The sequence below is a fragment of the Jaculus jaculus genome, chromosome 1, assembly GCF_020740685.1.
Source record: "Jaculus jaculus isolate mJacJac1 chromosome 1, mJacJac1.mat.Y.cur, whole genome shotgun sequence".
Taxonomy (NCBI): domain Eukaryota; kingdom Metazoa; phylum Chordata; class Mammalia; order Rodentia; family Dipodidae; genus Jaculus; species Jaculus jaculus.
In genome coordinates, this window is record NC_059102.1 from 3,900,115 (window position 1) to 3,919,730 (window position 19,616).

The 19,616-nt window shown below is 50.2% G+C and overlaps 1 protein-coding gene across 1 annotated transcript in view; it reads right to left on the bottom strand.

Annotated features, from left to right (window-relative positions):
• Positions 1-10,599: 10,599 nt before the first annotated feature.
• Positions 10,600-19,616, bottom strand: part of Mgmt (O-6-methylguanine-DNA methyltransferase) — a 296,994-nt gene continuing 287,977 nt past the window's right edge. Inside the window, exons 7-8 of the mRNA XM_045137099.1 lie at positions 11,389-11,492; positions 10,600-10,722 (exon numbers count right to left, since the gene is read on the bottom strand). Coding sequence (XP_044993034.1) covers positions 11,437-11,492 — 56 coding nt within the window. The 3' untranslated portion in view covers positions 10,600-10,722; positions 11,389-11,436. The remainder of the gene's footprint in view (positions 10,723-11,388; positions 11,493-19,616) is intronic.

A 19,616-nucleotide genomic window follows, 5' to 3' on the forward strand; every position in this document is an offset into this window, starting at 1 on the left:
TCACCATTTTTGATGGGTCTGACAAAAGTATATATTCTCATCAAATGCAAGAGAGTTATTTACTTAACGGTTATAATCAATACATTAAAAAGGGGTGAGGTGGGTGGGCACTCAGCACAAAGATTCCAGGAGCAGAAAGGTGGGTGGGCATTGGTGGTGTTACCCGGATGGCTGGCCTTTTAAGTCAGCATGTGAGAAAATCAAAAGTGTGTTTGACAACCAGTCAGGAGAAAGCTCTTCTCCGAAGGAGAGATTTTTCATGGAAAAGAAAATTTGGTGACAGGCAGGGGACTGTGCCTGGGCTGACAAATGAGGGGAGAAATTCTAGTGGAGGCTCCCAGAAGTCCAACTTGCTTTTTTCTTCTCCATCTGTGCAAGAGGCAGAATCTATGCACACATTTTTGTGCACATGTGGCATGTGTATGCCTAAGAGGTGCAAATAGCATGTATGTGTGTGCACACGTGTGCATGTGCAGGAGGGAAAGGCTGGGCCTGTGTGCCTGTGTACACACTATTGCAGGAGGAACAGATAACATGTCTGCGTGTGTGTGCATGAGTGTGCATGCATGTGTAGAAGGGTCTGGCTGAGCATGCGTGTGTACAGCCCCCACCTACTTTTCCAGCCTGAAGTTGGAACCCTTCTTCTGGTGTGAGGAGGCCACACCGCTTCCGTCTCTGGTCCAGCAACAAATTCACCTCCACTGAGGACTTTCTGCCCTTAAAGTAAAAAATCTCTTCCGCCTTGTCCCTTTTCCCATCAGTCCTATCCAGGAAAGTGAGCGTGTGATTTCCATGTGAAATGAAAAGTCCTGTCTGAGCAGCAGAGCCACCCTCTCATTTCCTCATGCCCTGCTTTTTACTACTTTGCATTCAACTGTGAAAAGTCTTTTAAAACTCGGAACAGCAGTAAAACTTGAATGAATTTTTGACCCATTATTGCATAGCGGGTGCGCCTTCCAAGTTGGAGAGACTGCCAAGTTCTCACCACCTAATATTTCCACTTTAATTGTGCCACTTGAGAAATTTACGTGCCTCAAAATATGGCATGAATCTTACGCTTATTGCAGTATCATTAGCGGCAACGTTTAAGCAACATCTGTGTGCTATAGAACTAATTGAGGTAGCAGAAGTGGCAGCTGTAAATCCACAGGAAGATGGCAGTTTGTGCCCGGCACTGCTGAGCTAGCGGCTAACCGTCAGCCTGTCCCGCAATCTGCTGCCGAGCGCCGCGGTACAGGCACGCGGTGTCCAAAAAAATACAGCGAGAAGGCTAATGATCCTATTAACCACTTTGCTGCACCAATTTGGCTGTTTTTCCAGTTTCCTTGTTGAATTTCATTATAAATTTCGCCATTCCTGTAAAAAGTCCAAAGTGAGATCTGTGTCTGACTTTAAATTACTTACCTGAGCTGAGAAACGCTTGTCTGGCCGGACCAACAATTGATTTTTTTGTTGTTGTTATTTAATAATTCTGCCCACTGCACCCCTCCTCCTTCCCATTGCTTAAAAATTTTATCACACACATTTCTGCAAAATACACACACACACACACACACACATACACACACACACACACACACACACACAACTTTTAAATCCCATGTAATGTTGATATTTAGAGCAATGGCATTTTCTTCCCATGGACATAACATTTTTAATAATCAATACAAGATGGCAGCCGTAATTTATTATGGGTTGGTAGAAGGGTAGATGGGTTATGGCGATATCTCTCCATTGACTGACCGAGTTTACAAATCACAACAGCCTGGTGAACGCTCAGCCCACATCCTGGTTTACAAGCGGAGGTGCTCCCTGTTGCTCTTCCTTCCATGTGAGGACTAATGGAAGGCGCTCCTCCCCAGAGAGCATGCTAAGCTGGTGCTGAGGGGTGACCCTGGTCCTCTTCTAGCCAGAGAAGTGAGAGCTTTGGAGGTCTCCTGTTTATCTGGAATATTTCCTCCACGGAGCAAACTAAAAAATATATTTCTGTCATGTGTGAAACTCAGCCCCCATGTGCTTTTGACTTGGCTCAGCTAGCTTTTGTCTCGACAGGGAATAGATGTCTGTCCTGCGCGCCTGGCCCGTACTCGCTGACCTAAAGGTACTGGTGTCTTTCGAAGCGCTTTCTGGCCATACACAAACGAAGACCTCCTTCAATCTGTGGTGACTGGTGTGTGTACCAACAACCTGACTTCATTAGAAAATTGGCACGTATGCTCTGCTGCCATGTGACACGCCATTAACTGTGGGCATTTGCTGTCTTAATGCTCAAGTACTCGGGGACTCAACTGACAAGGAGGAAACTGTTTGGAATCCGCTGAACCCCGCTGAACCCCACGCTCGTGGTGGCACAGCGCCTCTCGGAATTGGAAATCAATAGCCACGAGACCACGCGAAGGCCGAGGGCTCCAGAGTTAACTTCCTAGTACTAAATTACCATCCCTTGTTTCTGGGTTTGTTTTCTAACAAGAATACATTTTAAGGGGGCCTGGTTAAAAACCACTTGCAACAAAAAAGGGAAAAAAGCCTACACACACACACACACACACACACACACACACACACACAGAATTGCTGGTGAACAGTGGCCAGCATCTCCCACCACTTTAAGCATTTTCACAATGAAGGATACAGAGAGCCATCAAGCTGCAACTTGGCTTTTTAAAAAATAAGTTCAGGGCTGGAGGGATGGCTTAAGAGTTAAGGCACTTGCCTGCAAAGCCAAAGGACCCAGGTTTGATTCCCCAGACCCACGTTAGCCAGATGCACAATGGGGTGGACATGTCTGGAGTTCATTTGCAGTGGCTGCAGGCCCTGGTGTGCCCATTCCCTCTTTCTTTCTCTCTCTCCCTCTTTCTCTGTCAAACAAATAAGTAAATAAAAATAAAATTAAAAAATAAAAAATAAGTCTACTTTTTCTTTCTTTTCTTTTTGCTAGTGGTATTGCCCTCTTGTTCTCTATATGCACATGAGCTTACAAACACACACGTGTGTGTATGTATGTGTGTGTATATAGTAATTTCAAAATGGCCTGTTTCCGACTTTCCAAAGCAGGGTGGTTTAGTAACGGTGAGCACTTGTGCTGCCCTGAGCTGTGACATCCCAGCTCAGAGTACAGACACCGAGAACAGGCCCGGGTCGTCCTCGCCTGTGGAAGATCAGGCTCCTGCGCCTGTCTCTGGATAGAATTCTCAACGAAACCTTCTAAGTGTCTTGTCACCTTTAAACTCTAGCAGTAGAAGCAATAGATGTCAGAGTTACATCTTATAAAGTCAGCATAAGAAATGAAAAGAGGAAGTTAAATAATCTTTCTGAAAACAACAAAGCCCACAATACTTAGTAAAAACATTTTTTTCCATAGAGAAGCACAGCAGCTTGGCTTGTTTTCTGGTCATGCAAATCATGATGTTTGTCTTCTGGAAGAAAGAGCTGGGCTCCCACAGCTCTGCATTTGGGCCATTGTGATTCGTCTGTCGTGAGTGCTGGGGAAGGTCTGGAGAAGCAGTGACTCCCTCCAAATCTTTCCAGAAAGTCACAGGTGAGCTTTTGTCTCATGCTTTCCTCCAGAGCAGGCCAGGGCTGGGCAGGCCAGGACTGGGCTGGGCTGGTCCATTCACAGCTCCAATCTAGGTTCCAAAGGCCTTTTACCAATTAGTGATTTTTATACATCATTAGCTGGTCACCTGGACATATTGGTACACTGTTAAGCAGATTTTCCAACTGAGGAGACATCTGACCATGGGACAGGCATCCAACATACTACACACATGCACGTGCACACACACAACACACACACATACACAGCACACATTACACACATACATATGCACACATGTCTACCCATACACACACACTAACCACATATGCACATGCACATACTACACACATGCACACACATGCATGAACATACATACACACATGCACGCACACACACATACTTATTATCACCAATCACACCACAGAAGTCTATTCAGAGGCTGTGTAGCCTTGGCCACTAGAAGGAAGGTACCAAGATCACTCCCAGGCAACAGCCTCCCATTTAGCCCACTCCTTCACCTGATTTTCCTGAGAATTCTGCTCCTGGCCTCAAGGTGTCTGGACCCTCATAACTTTGCCCGGCATGGGGTCTGGCATGAAGCCTTGGCGGCAGTGTGTGGGGGTAACATTTCTAACCAGATGTGTTACGTCCTTGTAATTCTCAAGGTAAGCCAGCTTCCCACGACTCAGCCCTGCAGGTTCTATGGCCAAAGACAAAGCCTTTTGGGGGATCTGATCAAACTCATTCTTGCTGCCTGCCATCCCACCTGGCTCTGTGAGAAGGAAGTGAGCCCCAGGAGCTGTTGGCATAGCTGAGAGACAGGGCTCATAGCAGGGCATTGGCGGAGCTCCTCAGACAACCTTATGCCAAGGCGGCACTCGGGATCCCCGTGCCCAGCATGGCAGGCCAGGCAGGCTCTGCCCATTGCCCTAGGTCACACTCTGCCTCCACACCTCCACACTGGCAGTCGCTGGTCTGTAGAAGGGATGGCATAGATTCTAGTCAGCTGGACGACTTGCAGTGCACTTTCCAGGTTACTGAGCCAGGAAGAAAGCTTCATCCTGCCCAGCTAGGGGTAACACAATGCACTTGTGTGGCTCATGACCAGACACAGGTATGCAGCTATCAACGATGCCCCCCAGGGCCTGCTCAAGTATTGCTTTTTCAATTGTATAATACTTGGTAGGGAAAAAGGATGGCTCAGTGAGCAAAGTGCTTACTGCACAAGCATGAGAACCCGGATTTGGACCACCAGCTCCCATGTGAATGCTGAACATTGCGTCAGCATGCACCTGTCACCCCAGTTCTGGGGAGAACACATGGGGCTCACTAGCTAAACTGGCGAGCTCTAGGTTTAGTGAGACCCTACCTCACGGCATAAAGTGGAGAGCAATTGAGGAAGATGCCCAACATTGGCCCAATGCAGGACTCCCCCCAACATACAAACACACATACACATAAGCATGCATGCCATGCATAAATAAACAAGTAAAAATATCTGCCATAAAACCAAATATGGATGATGAATATGAGGCCAGGGAGAGTAGAGGGATGCCTGGGACTGGGAGTGTCCTGGGGGGCTGCCTCACCACGTAACAGGCCATCCTGTGCTGTGCCTCAGAGGAATCTTCCTACAGTAAAGGCAGTCTGCCTTTTGAAGGGCTTGCCATGTATGTGTGCATGCATCCATGTGTCTTCCTCACCTGATTTTTTTTTTTAAACATATTTTTATTTATTTATTTGAGAGTGACAGAGAGAGAGAGAGAGAGAGAATGGGAGCGCCAGGGCCTCCAGGCACTGCAGACGAATTCCAGACGCATGCACCCCCTTGTGCATCTGGCTGACGTGGGTCCTGGGGAATCGAGCCTTGAACCGGGGTCCTTAGGCTTCTCAGGCAAGTGCTTAACCACTAAGCCATCTCTCCAGCCCCTCACCTGATTTTTTGAGACAAGGTCTTTTACTTTACCTGGCGCTCACAGATTTAGCCCAACCAATAAGTCAGAAAGCTCCAGAGATCCACCTATCTCTGTCTTCCTAGCACTGAGAATACAGGCGCGTGCCACCATGTCTGGCACTTACACTGGTGCTGGGATCCAAACACGGCCTCATGTTTGAGCAGTGAGCACTTTACAGACTGAGCCTTCTCTGCAGCCCCTTCCTCTCCAATATTTGATAGATGCCATCGGCTGTCTTCTTGGAACTTCCAACCAGAGCAGAGCAGTCCTTATTGGGCATGGGCACTATGTGGACTCGAGAAGTGGCTCTAGAACGAGCAGGCGGATGCACCTTTATGCAGGAGGATCAGTTGAGGGCTGAGGTCAAGTCTAGATTTCCCGCTGGAAAGACCAGGTGGCTCTGGCAGTATTTCTCTCTTAGTGGACAGGGATCTGGGATCACTGCGCCAGCAGCCATGGGCTAGGGGCTCGGCAGCTTTGTTGGTAGCACTGGCTGCTATCCACACCCTTGTTAAGCAGCCAGAGAAAGAGGCACCCCCATGGCACAGATACAGGGCCCACCGTATGGAGACACTGGCCAGGACACGTCTGGCCCGCAGGAGGCTCCCATGGATCCAAGTCCCCAGCAGATGGTCTGGGGACAAAGTCACACAGTACTGCAGCGAAAGTGGTCCCCAGGTTCTACATGGCACCCAGAGGTCTCTTAGGGGCCTCTCAGGGCGAGTGACTTGCCTGTGTGCCCAGAAGGCTGGGGATCTGACTAGTTCCTGTATTGTTTGGGCAACTTATTTGTGAGTGGGTCTGTACATGTGTTTACGTGGGCTCTAGGGATCTGGACTTAGGTATTCATGCTTGACTGGCAACACTTTGTCCACTGAGCCATCTCCCCAGCCCATAATTATGCTATGAATAAATCAAAGCCAGGCACGATGGCGCACGCCTGTAATCCCTGCACTTGGGAAGCCGAGGCAGGAGGATTGCTGCAAGTTCAAGGCCAGATTGGTATCCATAGCAAATTCCAGATCAGCCAGGGCTATATGGTGAGACCATGTCTCAAAAGAAAAGCAAGCAGCAACAATCCCAACCCTTCTCAGACTCACCTTCCACAAGCTCCAGGCCTCTCAGGGTTGGCTCCAAGGCTCAGCTACTGCATGCCTGGACCATGTGTCCCCATGTGGAGGCTACTGACAGCCGCTGGCCAGATGCTTCAGAGCGTGGTCACTGGCCCCACTGCAGCACTCCAGGCTGGAGCCTTCACAGCCACGCCGGGGCCCTGCAGGTGGCTCTACTCACTGGATGCTGCGCTGCCAGAGGTGAGGAGCTTCGCAAGAACCTCACCGGGTCATGGCCTTGATCTTAAATATAAATGTTGTTAAGCCGGGCATGCTGGCACATGCCTTTAATCCCAGCCCTTGGGAGGCAGAAGTAGGAGGATCATAATGAGTTTGAGGCCACCCTAAGACTACATAGTGAATTCCAGGTCAGCCTGAGCTAGAGTGAGACCCTACCTTAAAAAAACCAAACACACACACACACACACACACATATACACATACACACACACACGTATATACACACATACATACATATACATATAGTTGCCATAGTTTAAAGAGAGATTAATGGTTTGTAGACAGCTTGGCACATCCCAAGGAAGCAACACCCCCCAAAACATACTTGTTTTCCCCCAAAAGTCATAGAGGAAAGGCCGCATCCATCAGTGGTCAATGTGCCCCTGGAGCTGAGGCTTAGGCTGGCGCCTCTGCTGAGCAACCCGCCACCTGAGAAGGAAGTTCTGCTCCCATATCCTTTAAGGAGAAGTGACTGCCTAGCCAGGGCCTGGGTCAGGTGTCTGGCGAGTCCACCGCTGTCTTCCAGGGAAATGAGGCTCCACCGGCCCACTGGAGAGGAGAGAAGGCTGTAGATGGAATGGGTTTGCAGAGTGACAGCCAGTCATCTAGTACCTGAGATAAAGTGGGGCTGGCCAACCCTGTGCCCTTCCCTAGTCACAGCTGGGTAGCAGATGTCTCTCTGGGCTGGAGCCAACAGGCCCGGAGCCCCCCTGTGCTCTGGGGCCTCTGGTCACTCCAGCCTCTAGGTCCTAAGGCAGCATGGTGGACCTCCTTCTGGCTCTGTAGGTTGGCTGCCTGGCAGATGCCAGCACCTCTACCCACTCACTCACTGGATGCAGCCAGGCCCGCAGCTCTGTTAAGACTCAGTAGTGTCAATACCAGGAGGACCGGGCAATTAGACTCCACGTCTGAATTTCTTATATTTTCAAAGTGTTCTACACTAATTAGTTAGTTCTGTTAGCTCTAAGGATTAGCAGCTTCTCTAACAAGGCACACGACATTAAGTGACTTACCTAATTATGTAAAACATGGGGATGGGAGTGGAGAAGACAGGCTTCCCATCAAGGCACACACCTGGCTTCTGTTCTCCTGGGCTGCCCAACTCTTGTGAGGGGGGAAAGGTTAGTGTGCCCACCTTAGGGTCCTGGGCCTATCCTCTTCGGTCTTTCTACCCATTCAAGATAAAAGGCAGGGGGCGTCCCAAATACCGTCAGAACAAAGGCGCTGCCTGAAAGAGCACCTGTTCTAGGTCGAGCCAGAAGAGGACACAGGGCCTTCCAGACTCATCTCCCGTCGGGTGTGGTAAGGGGACAGGGCTTTGATGTCTCTTCTGCTCTTCAGATGCAGTGTAGATGACTGCTGCATGCTGCTGCTGCCTTGTGATGGATCACCACTTGGGACTTTAAAACCTAGGCCCTTCTGTCCTGCATTCTTAAGCAAGGGGCCATCCCTCTGCCATCTTACTATCCTCTCCTGGCTCCTTGGTGGCCTTTTGCAGGGCCTGGCTACCCATAGCCTCCTCTGCTCTTTCTAAAGACATCATTCATTCCTCTTACTTGAAACACACACTGTCCTGCACAGCTCAACTCCCCTCCTCCAGGAAGCCTCTCTTGATGTTCACTTTCTCCTCCCCAGAATGTCCCTACTGAGACTTGAAACCCTGACTCCATCCCTACACAACAGCCCTTGCCGTTAAAGCCTGAGGCTTCTGTGTGTTGTGAGTGCACAGGGTGTTCTTGCTTACATGACAATATGAGGTCCCCCTTAGCAACCTTGCCAGGCCTCTCACTACGTTGACTTTAACAATTTTAGACATTTCTAGTCATTGCATAAACTTAGAACAAATATACAGTTAAGCACGAAAGATACATTTATACCTTATTTCCCTGTGTTAAAACAACCCTGCAGTGACTTACCCTGAAGATGCTCATTAAAGGAAGACATGCTATTGACACACACATACTCACATGCCTGTCTTTAAAACAGAATCACAGATCAAAGTGATAGTACCTATTTTGTTTCTTATAAATGCATTAATGTAAGTCAAACAACACTGGAAAAGGTGGACAGCACACACTCCCATGCACACTCACACAGTACCGTGGCGCTCCCAACTCTTGCTGACATGTCTCCATTATCACTTTACTTTTTTTAAAGGTAGGGTCTTGCTCTAGCTCAGGCTGACCTGGAATTCAATATGTAGTCTCAGGCTGGTCTTGAACTCAGAGCAATCCTCCTACCTCTACTTCCCGAATGCTGGAATTAAAGGCATTGTGCCACCACACCTGGCTCATATCACATTTTTTAAAGATTTTATTTTTATTTATCTTTTGTCTCAATTTTATTAACATTTTCCATTATCATAAAAAATATCCCTCCCCCCCACTTTCCCCTTTGAAATTCCATTCTCCATCATATCCCCTCCCCATCTGTCTCTCTTTTGTTTTGATGTCATGATCTTTTCCTCCTCTTATGATGGTCTTGTGTAGGTAATGTCAGGCATATGAGGTCATGGATATCCAGGCCATTTTGTGTCTGGAGGGAGCACATTATAAGGAATCCTACCCTTCCTTTAGCTCTTACATTCTTTTTGCCACCTCTTCCGCATTAGACCTTGAGTCTTAGAAGGTGTGATTGAGATGTTACTCAGTACTCCAGTCACTTCTTTAGATTTTATTTTGAAAATTTATTTATTAGAGACAGAGATAGAAACAGAGAGGGGGAGGTGAGAGAGAGAAAGAGAGAATGGGTGTGCCAGGGCCTCTAGCCACTGCAAATGAACTCCAGATGCAGGCTCTACCTTGTGCGTCTGGCTTACGTGGCCTGGAGAATTGAATCTGGTTCCTTAGGCTTAACAGGCAAATGCCTTAACCGCTAAGCCATCACTCCAGCCCACATGTCACATTTTTAATGCATTCTCCTCCACAACTTTCCATGTTGAGGGAAAGTGTAATTAAACTTTTATTTTGACATTGACCTCGCTGCTGTCTTACCTCCTGCTTTTATTACTCAACCGGGTGTCAGCAATGTGGATCTAGTTTTCCTGTATCACAGTACCTTGACACTGTGTGTGTGTGTGTGTGTGTGTGTGCGCATGCACGTGCGTGTGCATGTGCGCGCATCAGGATGTCTCTGGTCAGTTCACTGTCACAGGGCACTTTAGGCTGTTTCCCTGGGCACTGCTGTCACAAGTAATGGAGGCACAGATACCCCCATAGCTGTGGCACTGTCTGCCCATGCCAATACCTCTGCTGGCAGATCCCTAAAGTGGAATTGGTGCAGGCATAATCAGTCATAAATACTGCCACTTTTCCCACTGGGGCTGGAAACGAAGCGTTAGGCGTGGTTTACATCTTTAAGCCCATCTTGTAATAAGTGCCGCCTCCTGCTTTAGCTTGAGATGCAATTGCAGATGAGGTGGGATCTCTCCCAGGGTCACTGCAGGCGACCTCTGTCAATCACATGAGCTCCCTGCTCTTTCCACAGGCTGCTGCTGGCTGGTGTGCACCCACCTTTCCCTTGGCATGTGGTCCATCCAGGTCCATACTTGTCTTTTACCTGAACCACAAATGTTTTTTTTTGTCTAACATATTTTGGATTCATCCTGTAATGAAAGGAGTTGGGGTTCTGGTGTGCTTTCCAGAACCCCAACCTCTGAGTTCAAGTCTACAAACTAACCAAGAATTGGCAATTCCAGATTCAAGAAAATGAATTTTAAAACATCACATTTTATTCAGATCTTACAAAGGTGTGGGGGAGGGAGAAAACTGGGAGGTGAGGGGAGAAAACATGGGGAGAAGAGAAGAACACCATGTGGAGTCCAAAAGCCCATGTGGGCCACGTGTAGTCCAGGAGCCCAGGTAGCTGAACATGGGATCTTAGGAAAAAAATATGAGAAGGAACTTCTAAAAACATGCGCTTCCAAAAAGGATCAAAAGTGAAGACAAGCTGGGCATGGTGGCGCACGCCTTTAATGCCAGCACTCGGGAGGCAGAGGTCGGAAGGTTGCTGTGAGTTTGAGGCCAGCCTGAGACTCCATAGTGAGTTTCAGGTCAGCCTGGGCTAGTGTGAGACCCTACCTTGAAAAAAAAAAAAGTGAAGACAGTAATAAAAGGAAAAAGAAAAGTGTCTCTCCCGACCCGGGAGGAGAGAGCTCTTACCGTCCAAAGACCCGAAAAAATATTGCTGCCAGGTCTGGAGAGAGAGAAAAATGGCCCACTTTCTCTGTGAATCTAGGGGGCTCGAGGATTTGCACCACCCCACCTGGACACACGTACACCAGGTGCCCAGCTGATGGGTCTGGGCTTAAGGGGGGATCCACCCACTTGAGAGAGAACCAACTAGGTGACCCTGGCAGACACTAGATCCTGGGACTGGCGTGCGTGTGGCCAGCTGAGATAGGTGTGGCGAGGGAGTGGCGTCCTAAGACCCCTCCCTTTAAGGACTCCCCTTGTCCTGCTTAATTAATCTAACTGCTTACTCGGGCACCCCACAACCCTCTGTTTGAAGCACTGCCCACACTTCTCCCCAGGGCAGCACTCACCTTCCAGCCCTTCTAGCCGTCTCATGGTCCACGAGTCGGTCTTTCACTCTAGGCTCTCGGGCTCCTGCCATGTCTCCTGGGTGCACAGGGCGTGGGTGCATTTCCTGTGTATTTCATCGGGTGCAACAGTAAGTACAGGAAGAGTGTGTCGGTCTCCAAAGTCCCTGCGGTTGGTGTCTTTTCTGAGCGACTTGGCCAGCTGTCCTGATACCATGCCGTAGTCCTTTCCCACCCAGTGGTAAAATGCCACATTTCTGATATCCCAAAGTCTCCTAGGCTGCTGCTGGACTTGCCGTTGATGCCACTGTCCACTTGTCTCTCTTGGCATCAGCCCCATGTGGCTTTACTTATGGTGACATTAAGATTTGCTTGATACCATTAGTATTAAGAATGTACCTTGCTGGTTTCAATGAAGCCGTGCTCCCTGTGAGAACTATCAAGTCAGACCATGCCGGTGGGAACATGACCTTTGGGAATTTCTTTGTCTAACTGCATTAAAAAAAAAAAGTATAGCTCAGGACTTGAGAGGTGGGCCAGTGGTTAAGAGCGCGGCTGGCTGATCACAAGGACCTGAGGAGGCCCGGGGGGGGGGGGAGTTCAACCCCCAGGTCCCATAGAAACATAAGTGTGGCCACATTTACCTGTAACCTTAGCTCTGTGGAGAGCAAATTGCTGGGGCTCACGAAAAACCAGCAAGCTCCATGATCACTAAGAGACTCTGGCTTAGGCAATGGGTGGGAAAATGAGCGAGTGGAGCACTCGACACTCCCCTCTGGCCACCATAGGTGAAGGCGCCCAGTCGCAGGTGAACATATGGGGTGGTGCATAGGCACATACATGTGTATACAACATACACACACACAATGTTTAGCTCGTAAATGTCTCTGAGGCTGTCAGTTTTACTAGAACCTTCTGAGAGTCCATGGACACATTTCTCAGGGTGACTCCTGTCAGCGGCAGCCCCAAGCTGCAGGTCTGTCAGAACCAGAATATGGTTTGGGCCTCATATCCTTCCCCTAGGGTCAGCCACAGTCCTGTGGACTTCTGTGACCTACTTTAAACCCAGGGAAGAGAAGAAATTGGTTTCTCTGCTACTCAGGGATGGCCTTGGCTCCTGAGGTCAGATGGCCAGCAGCTCCTCCCTGGGCTCCTCTGGTCAGAGGGTCACCAGGGGAAGCACAGGGTGAACATCTTTTACAGAACTTATTTGTGGGAGGCAGGGCTGAATGGAGCAGTGAGTGTCCCATAGCTACTAAGTGGGCTGTGAACCTAGGCCTATTCAACTCTGAGACCTAACTTCTCAGCAGTGGTCCATATGGGGCCCCCGGTGCATTATGGGCAATGATAGGGGCTGAGCATGGCTCCTGCACTGTGACTGACCTCAAAGTTATCTGGAGAGTGCTTGGCTGGCATCCTCAGCACTCAATGTGGCACGAGCATCCAGGGGCTGCAGCCGTGAAGTCCACCAACAGGATCCTTCTACCAGACCCAGTGGCTGTGGTCACCCCTGAGGCTCTGCAGGAGAAAGCTTTCTGGTCTGTCCAACTCTGGCATTCCACATGGGCTTGACGTGAGGTTGGATCACTCTGACCTTTCCCTTTTCCTCTGAGTGCCTCTCCTTCAGGCCTGGGTCTCCCTGTGCCTCCCAGGGATGCTTGTCAGTAGACTTAAAGGCCAGCAGGAACATCCAGTATAACTTTATTTGGGATCCATGTCCAAGGTTCCAATCTGCTGTAGAAACGAGGCATGGAGGTCATGAGGCTTCCTCAGGATGACCCAGTCAGAGACATGGATTAAGCTGACCTCTTGTCTGGCCCTGTGGTCTGATCATTGGGCACTATTGCGTCTCCCCCCAAAGCAACCTACTGGTCCCCAAATATTAAGGCTTTCCTCTGTAGAGATAAACTCAAGGGTGGCCCTGCCCATCTGAGATCAGAGCTCCACAGTGGTCCTGATGTTTAGTTCTAGCATGGTTGGTAAGGCTGGGGGAAGCCAATGACCCTGAGAAGGATCTGGAGCCCCGGGACGCATTCTGGTGGAAGGGAGGAAGCTATATATAGCCAGAACTGTGTGGATACTCAGCTCCAGGGCAGACTCAGGCCCAGCATCGCAGCATAGTACAAGGTTCTATCTTTTCCTGGTGAAAATCTGTTCATCTACATCTGAGACCAATTTGCTGGAGCTACAGAAATACCTGTCACATCGCTTCCTGGCCCAGTAGTTGGATGTTTGCATGGAAAAGTACAGACAGCTACATACCTCATAATGTTGTAATATTTAGACATGTCATTCTGCATCTCAGAGAAGCAGGGGCTTTAAATAAATGAGCATTCCCAGCTCAATGCAAGACCCTGGCTTGGGGATGGAATGGGAGAAAGTGGCCTCTCTGCTGTGGGTGAGCCCAGCTGCCTGCCAGTACCAAGGCTGCTGCCACATGTGTACCTCAAGCCTTTGGTTCAAAGTCACATTGAGGTCCAGGTGCTTGTGTGCTTGGGAACTTGGCGAAGCCTTGATGCCTTGCTTTTAGGTGGAGGTCAGGAATCTGGAAGCAGACAATCACACACACAGTCCAAAAACTAGAGATAGGCCATCCCTGGAGGGTGGCAGGGGCTGTGGTCCACCATGGGCTACCCACCAGGGAAGGTTGGTCAGGTCTTGTGGCGGTGTAAAGTGCCAGTGTTGGGCACTGTGAAGTCTCATGGCTGCTTCTCCATTAGGGAGGGAAGGCAAGACTCCATGGTGGCTACAACACTCATGGACACATAACTTGATTTTCTCATTAAATGATGCATAGTTTGTCCTAAGAAAATTATGCACCTCAAGCTGTTGACCATGGGCTACTGCTGTCCACAACTTCCTTCAGGCCACATAGCACTGCTCAGACACTTGTTAGGAATGTGTGTGGTCACTCCCAGACTGGAGTGGAGTCTCCCCCGCTGACTTGTAACTAGGTGGACTCCATTTCCTTATATGACAACTGAGGGTTTTCTTTTTACTCATGTGCATGTGTGCTTGCCTATGTGTGCTGTTGCCTGTGCATGGTGCTCTGCATGCCTGTGCACGTGCATGCACATGTGTAGGGGCCAGAGGTGGCATCAGGCATCTTCATCAATTGCTCTCCGCCTTACTTAAGCAGACAAGGTCTCTCACTTGAACCCGGAGTCCACTGATCTGGCTCGTCCAGCTAGCCAGCGTGCCCCAGGGACTCTGTCTCTACCTCCTGAGCACAGGGTTTACAGCCAGCCTGCCATGCTCAATTAGCAATGGGTGCTGTGGATCCAAACTCACATCTTCACTTCACACTTACATAGCAAGTCCTTCAACGACTGCGTGACTCCCCGTCCTGGTAAACAGAATTTCCAGGGGATCTTGGTCATGCTTCTTTGCACATGCTCTTCAGAGAGACATGTTATCACCACCTGTATTTCTGGTGAGCCTTGGGGCTTCTGAAGATCTCTGGGAATCTCTTGATAGTTCTGTGAATTCCCGAGGCAAGCTGTGTCACCAGCATCTCAGGCAGGAACACGAGGTCCCCTCATCCCTAGCACCCAGGCATTCATGAGGAGCCAGGACATTCCTCCATCTCAGAGCAGGGTGGGGACTGGGCACAGTGGGGAACTATTGACAGGCACATTCTCAGCCCAGAGGCAGTGGATAAGGGGTGATGAGAGCCATCTTGCTTGTGGGGCCACCAGTTCCCACCCAGCCTCCTGTGTCCCTTGTATGGCCTTCAGTATCAGCAGCAGCCAATAATGTTCACCTGTTGGAACATTCTGGATTCACTCTTGAACTTTCTGTAGCTATGCACTCGAAAACTGGAAAGCAGTAAGTACTGTGGAGCAGGATGCCCAGGGTCCTGGTCCCTACAGACACCAGACTTTTGCTAGCTTTGTGGCCATGCCTGAGGTAGTAGGTCTGGAAGGGTTAGGAGGTGTGCCAGGCAGGTTGCGCCTGATGCCATGGTCATAGCCCTGCCTAACACCCAGCTGCAACGGATGGTGGGAGCCTCAAAGCAGAGCTGGGCCAAGTACAGTGGCCTATGCATGGAGCTAGCCTGAGGTCCCTGCTCCAGGCCCAACGATACCTCAGTGACAAAGGACTATCCCTCACCCGCCAGATGCAGGGAGTGCACGGGAGCAAGGAGTTATGTGGCTGTCACCTTGTGTCCCTACTTCTGGAGACTTCACTGTGTCCCAGCTGCTACCCTTCTGGGTCCAAGCTGAAAGGGCAGTGTCCCCCACATTTCTGGTGTGGCTGGATCTGCTGTTTCCTCAGGTTGCTGCAGGTGGGGACCCTGGGGACATGGTCACTGAGCTGATTCTTTGGAGGAATCATTCACCTTGGTCCCCTGTGGACAAGGTGATGGCATGTGGTAGTCTGATGAGAGGCAGTGAATGTCCAACTGTGTTCCCATGGTCAGCCAATAGGACAGAAACCTAGGATCTCTGGAGGATGCCTAGAAAGGCATGAGATTTGAAGACCCCAGGCAGGTGGAGACACCATCCTTCCATAACTTCTGTGGATCTGGGGGAGGCTTGACTACCTATACCTCCAGAGAGAAGCAAAGCTTGCTGGGAGGCCTGGACATTAACAGTGACTTCCTGGAGTGGGATTTTGTAAGAACCACCCAGTCCTGGTCCAAGGGGCCCCAGAAGGGTCTGCTGCACCTTTGAAGGGGAGGGGCATTCTGCACCACCGTCCAGGTCCCCACAGTCATGCAGGGTAACTTCCAAATGGGGTCAGTAGTGCCCACTCCCCGGTCCAGAACCTTTCTTTGAGAGCTGGCTCCAGAATGTTCCAGGTCTACCTTGAGGCTTCTTTTCTATTCACTCTCATGACCTAAGGTTCTATTAAGACTACGTGTCAAGCTTGGGTAAGGTTGGGAGAAATGATCAGGACAGAGCCCAAGTGGGAGGAGTGACTCTGCAGCCTAGGGCCAACATGCAGGACCTGAGGGGTGCAGCAGCTACCTGGATTCCACAGAAAGTTTTGCCCAGGTGGCCCAAAATAGTGGCCCAGAAGCCACTTGAGTAAGGATCCTTATCTTGGGAAGAGCAAGGTTCCTGGGAAAAAAAGCACCTTCAGGTCACTGGCTCAGGTCAGGCTTGCCTGTGCAAAGGGCGGGTTGGCCACTCGGCTAGTGTAGCCGCATGTGCTAGCCTTGCCCCACTTCAGGACTGCAGGGCACTCTCTTCCAGTAGGGGAGTGGGGAGGGGGAGGCAAGGGAGGAGAGGGCAGTTGTAGTTGCCTTCACATTTCTGGGATAAAACACCTGACCAAAACCAGCTAGTGTTAAGAAAGGGTGTATTCAAGCTGGGCGTGGTGGCGCACACCTTTAATCCCAGCCCTTGGGAGGCAGAGGTAGGAGGATCACCGTGAGTTTGAGGCCACCCTGAGACTCCATAGTGAATTCCAGGTCAGCCTGGGCTAGAGTGAGACCCTACCTCGAAAAACCAAAAAAAAAGAAAGAAAGAAAGAGAGGGTGTATTCAGCTGACAGTCTCCAGGGGGTTTCTGCATGGCAGGGAAAGCATGGTAGAGCAGCGGCTGGGCCCCACTTCTTGCCACAGCAGCTGACAGAAAGCAGCAAGAGTGAGCTCCACTAACACTGGCAAGCTGGGACTAACAAATCTTGAAGTCTTTCCTGAGGACACACCTCCTCCAGCGAGAAACAATCTCCAAAACTGCCACCAGCTGGGGACCAAGCATTCAAAACCATGAATTTGTGGGGGGCATCTGATTCAAACCACCACATTCAGGATTGCAGGGGATCCTCTTTCCAAGGTGTTGATTACTAGGCTCCGCTGTCTGACAGTGAGCAGGACCACCACTAATTACCTTCCACTGCTGAGTGGTCTTGGTGGGGAGATCTTGGGAGGCACTTTAGTGAACTGGGCTATGTCTCGGTAATATATTTGCAGGTGTTTGCACTGACCTAAAGGGACTGCTTGGCTCCTGGAGAAATGGACTCCGGCTGCTTCCTTCTGGTGCCTTGGGTTAACACTCTGGTAGGAACTAATGGCCAGAGCAAGGCCTGACCCTGGGAAGACCCAGCCTTGTGGGAAAGGATCCCAAAGACCCATGGCGCATACCTAGAGGGAGGGACGTGAAGCAACTTGCTTGGTCTTTAAAATACTCCCTGTGTAACAGGGGAGCAGGGCCCTTCATCTTCCTGAAAGCTACACAACAGTGTGGTACTTGGGCAGGTGTGGTCCCAGAGACACAGGTGTGCTGGGGACATGTCAGTCCCTGGACCCTGACTCATTTGATAAAGAGTTTTTCCTACCTCAGGGGTGACTGCTCAGGACAGGGGATGACCTGTGGCTGTAACAGACATGAGGTGCCCATGCAGAGACTTCCCAGCAGGGCTGCTGTGAGGTCAAGGTGGTGGTGACCAAGTGGGGCCTGATGCTTCCCCTTTGACTCCGGGCCAGTGGGGATGTCTTAGGTCCCTTCTTGAGTCTAAGCTTTGAGGGCACCCTCAAGGCTGTGCCAGTGGGCAGCAAGTATGGGATTCTCATTCTCACACCTGTGGTGAGGTGGGCTCATAGAGGCCAGTACTAGGATTGCAGGCAGATGTAATAAGGCTTGCAAGGCTGGCACCAAATTTAACTCTCTGTGGAGACTGATTAATCCCCAAGAGGACACATTCAAGGGGAGATCAAAAACATGATACACACACTCGGAGATGGAGACACGGCCCTCTGTCTGGTTAGACTCTGAGGGCTCTTCCTATTATGGTGGAATGTGCCAGGTGCAGGCATAGAAGTGCTCATCTCTTGGAAAGTGGGCATCTTCAGGGAAAGTTCCATCTTCTCCAGAGCCCAGGGAAGGGTGGCTCCAGGAGGAAGTCTCACAGGAGGAATGCTGCCCGGATGTTGCTGTGGGGTGCATACCTGCTCCCTTGCAGCCTGCGTAAGGCCCTGCACATGCATCCGCTTCCCCTGTAGCTACGACAATGAAAAGAAGGGACAGCACCACTTGTTGCCCAGTATCATGCGACGCCACTCTTCCCAGCTGGGCTTCTCCCCAGTCAACAGACCAGTGTGGGGGCACACATGCCTCCCTACTGCTGAGGCTCTGCACAGAAATGCCATGTCATGGGGACACATGAGTGGGTGCGGGGTATCACATGTGCACTGAACCCCACTCAGATGCAAGGGGGGAGGAGACGCCACTCCCCAGCCCACCCGGCCCACCTCGTCCTAGGACACGAGCCTCTGCGGGGAGAGTCACACACCACACAGGCCCTCTCGGCTGTGTTCTTTGGCCTTGGCTGGCTGCTGATGGCCCCTCAACATCTCGGGGTGTGCTCTTCCTTTGTTACCCCACTGCACTGGACAACGGAAACTTGGATGCTGTGTCCACAGGCTGCCATGAAAGCAGGCTCCTTGTGAGGCCTGCCACCTTGGTCTGCAAAATGTGCCTTACTGAGAAAGTTCCCCTTGTGACATGGGGCTTCCAATAACCCAAAAGATGGCAGCCTGAAAGTGAGCATTTTATAGGAGGGGTTGCCGTCTTTCAAAGCACCAAACTGTACAGGATCGATCTTAATTACTGTCCATGTGGAATTTTTTTCTTGTGGCTTTTTTCAGTGAAAAAAAAAAAAAAAAACCACATTAATGAGAAACTTTAAAGGCTTGTTAGCAGTGTCCTTTCATCAATCAGAGGCTCCGCCAGGCCAGGCCCTGCTGTCAATTTGCACCTCGCGCCCAGCACCACTTCCTACTTCCCCATCCACCCCCACCCACCCCCACCGCAGACCCTGGCTGGAGCCGCCCTGGTGATGGAGGCCAGACCTTCTCCATCTGTCAGCAGCTGGAGCCAAGGGGTCCTGAGGACTCCGGACGCCCGCCCTCTGTCACCTGAAGACCTGCAGTTTCTCTGCCTCTGGTTCTGGGTTTTGACTGCTACTTCCCCTTTGCTTCAGACAGACAGACAGACGGAATGGATTGGGCAGGGGACTTTTAGAGTCTTATTTAAGACAAATATCTTTCAAACTGATAAGTAAAACTGACACACTTTTCAGATTTTTCCTTCTCTTTTTTTTCTCCTTTCCTTCTTTCTTTGTCTTTCACTAGGCAGATCCAGTTGGCCTTGAGCACACAGCTATCCCTCTGCTCTGCCTCCTGAGAGTGCTACTTTATACCTTTAAATAGGACATGTAGCCCCGCCTGGTCTTGAGGTTACAATGCTCCTGCCTCAGCCTTCTGAAGAGCTGTAACTACG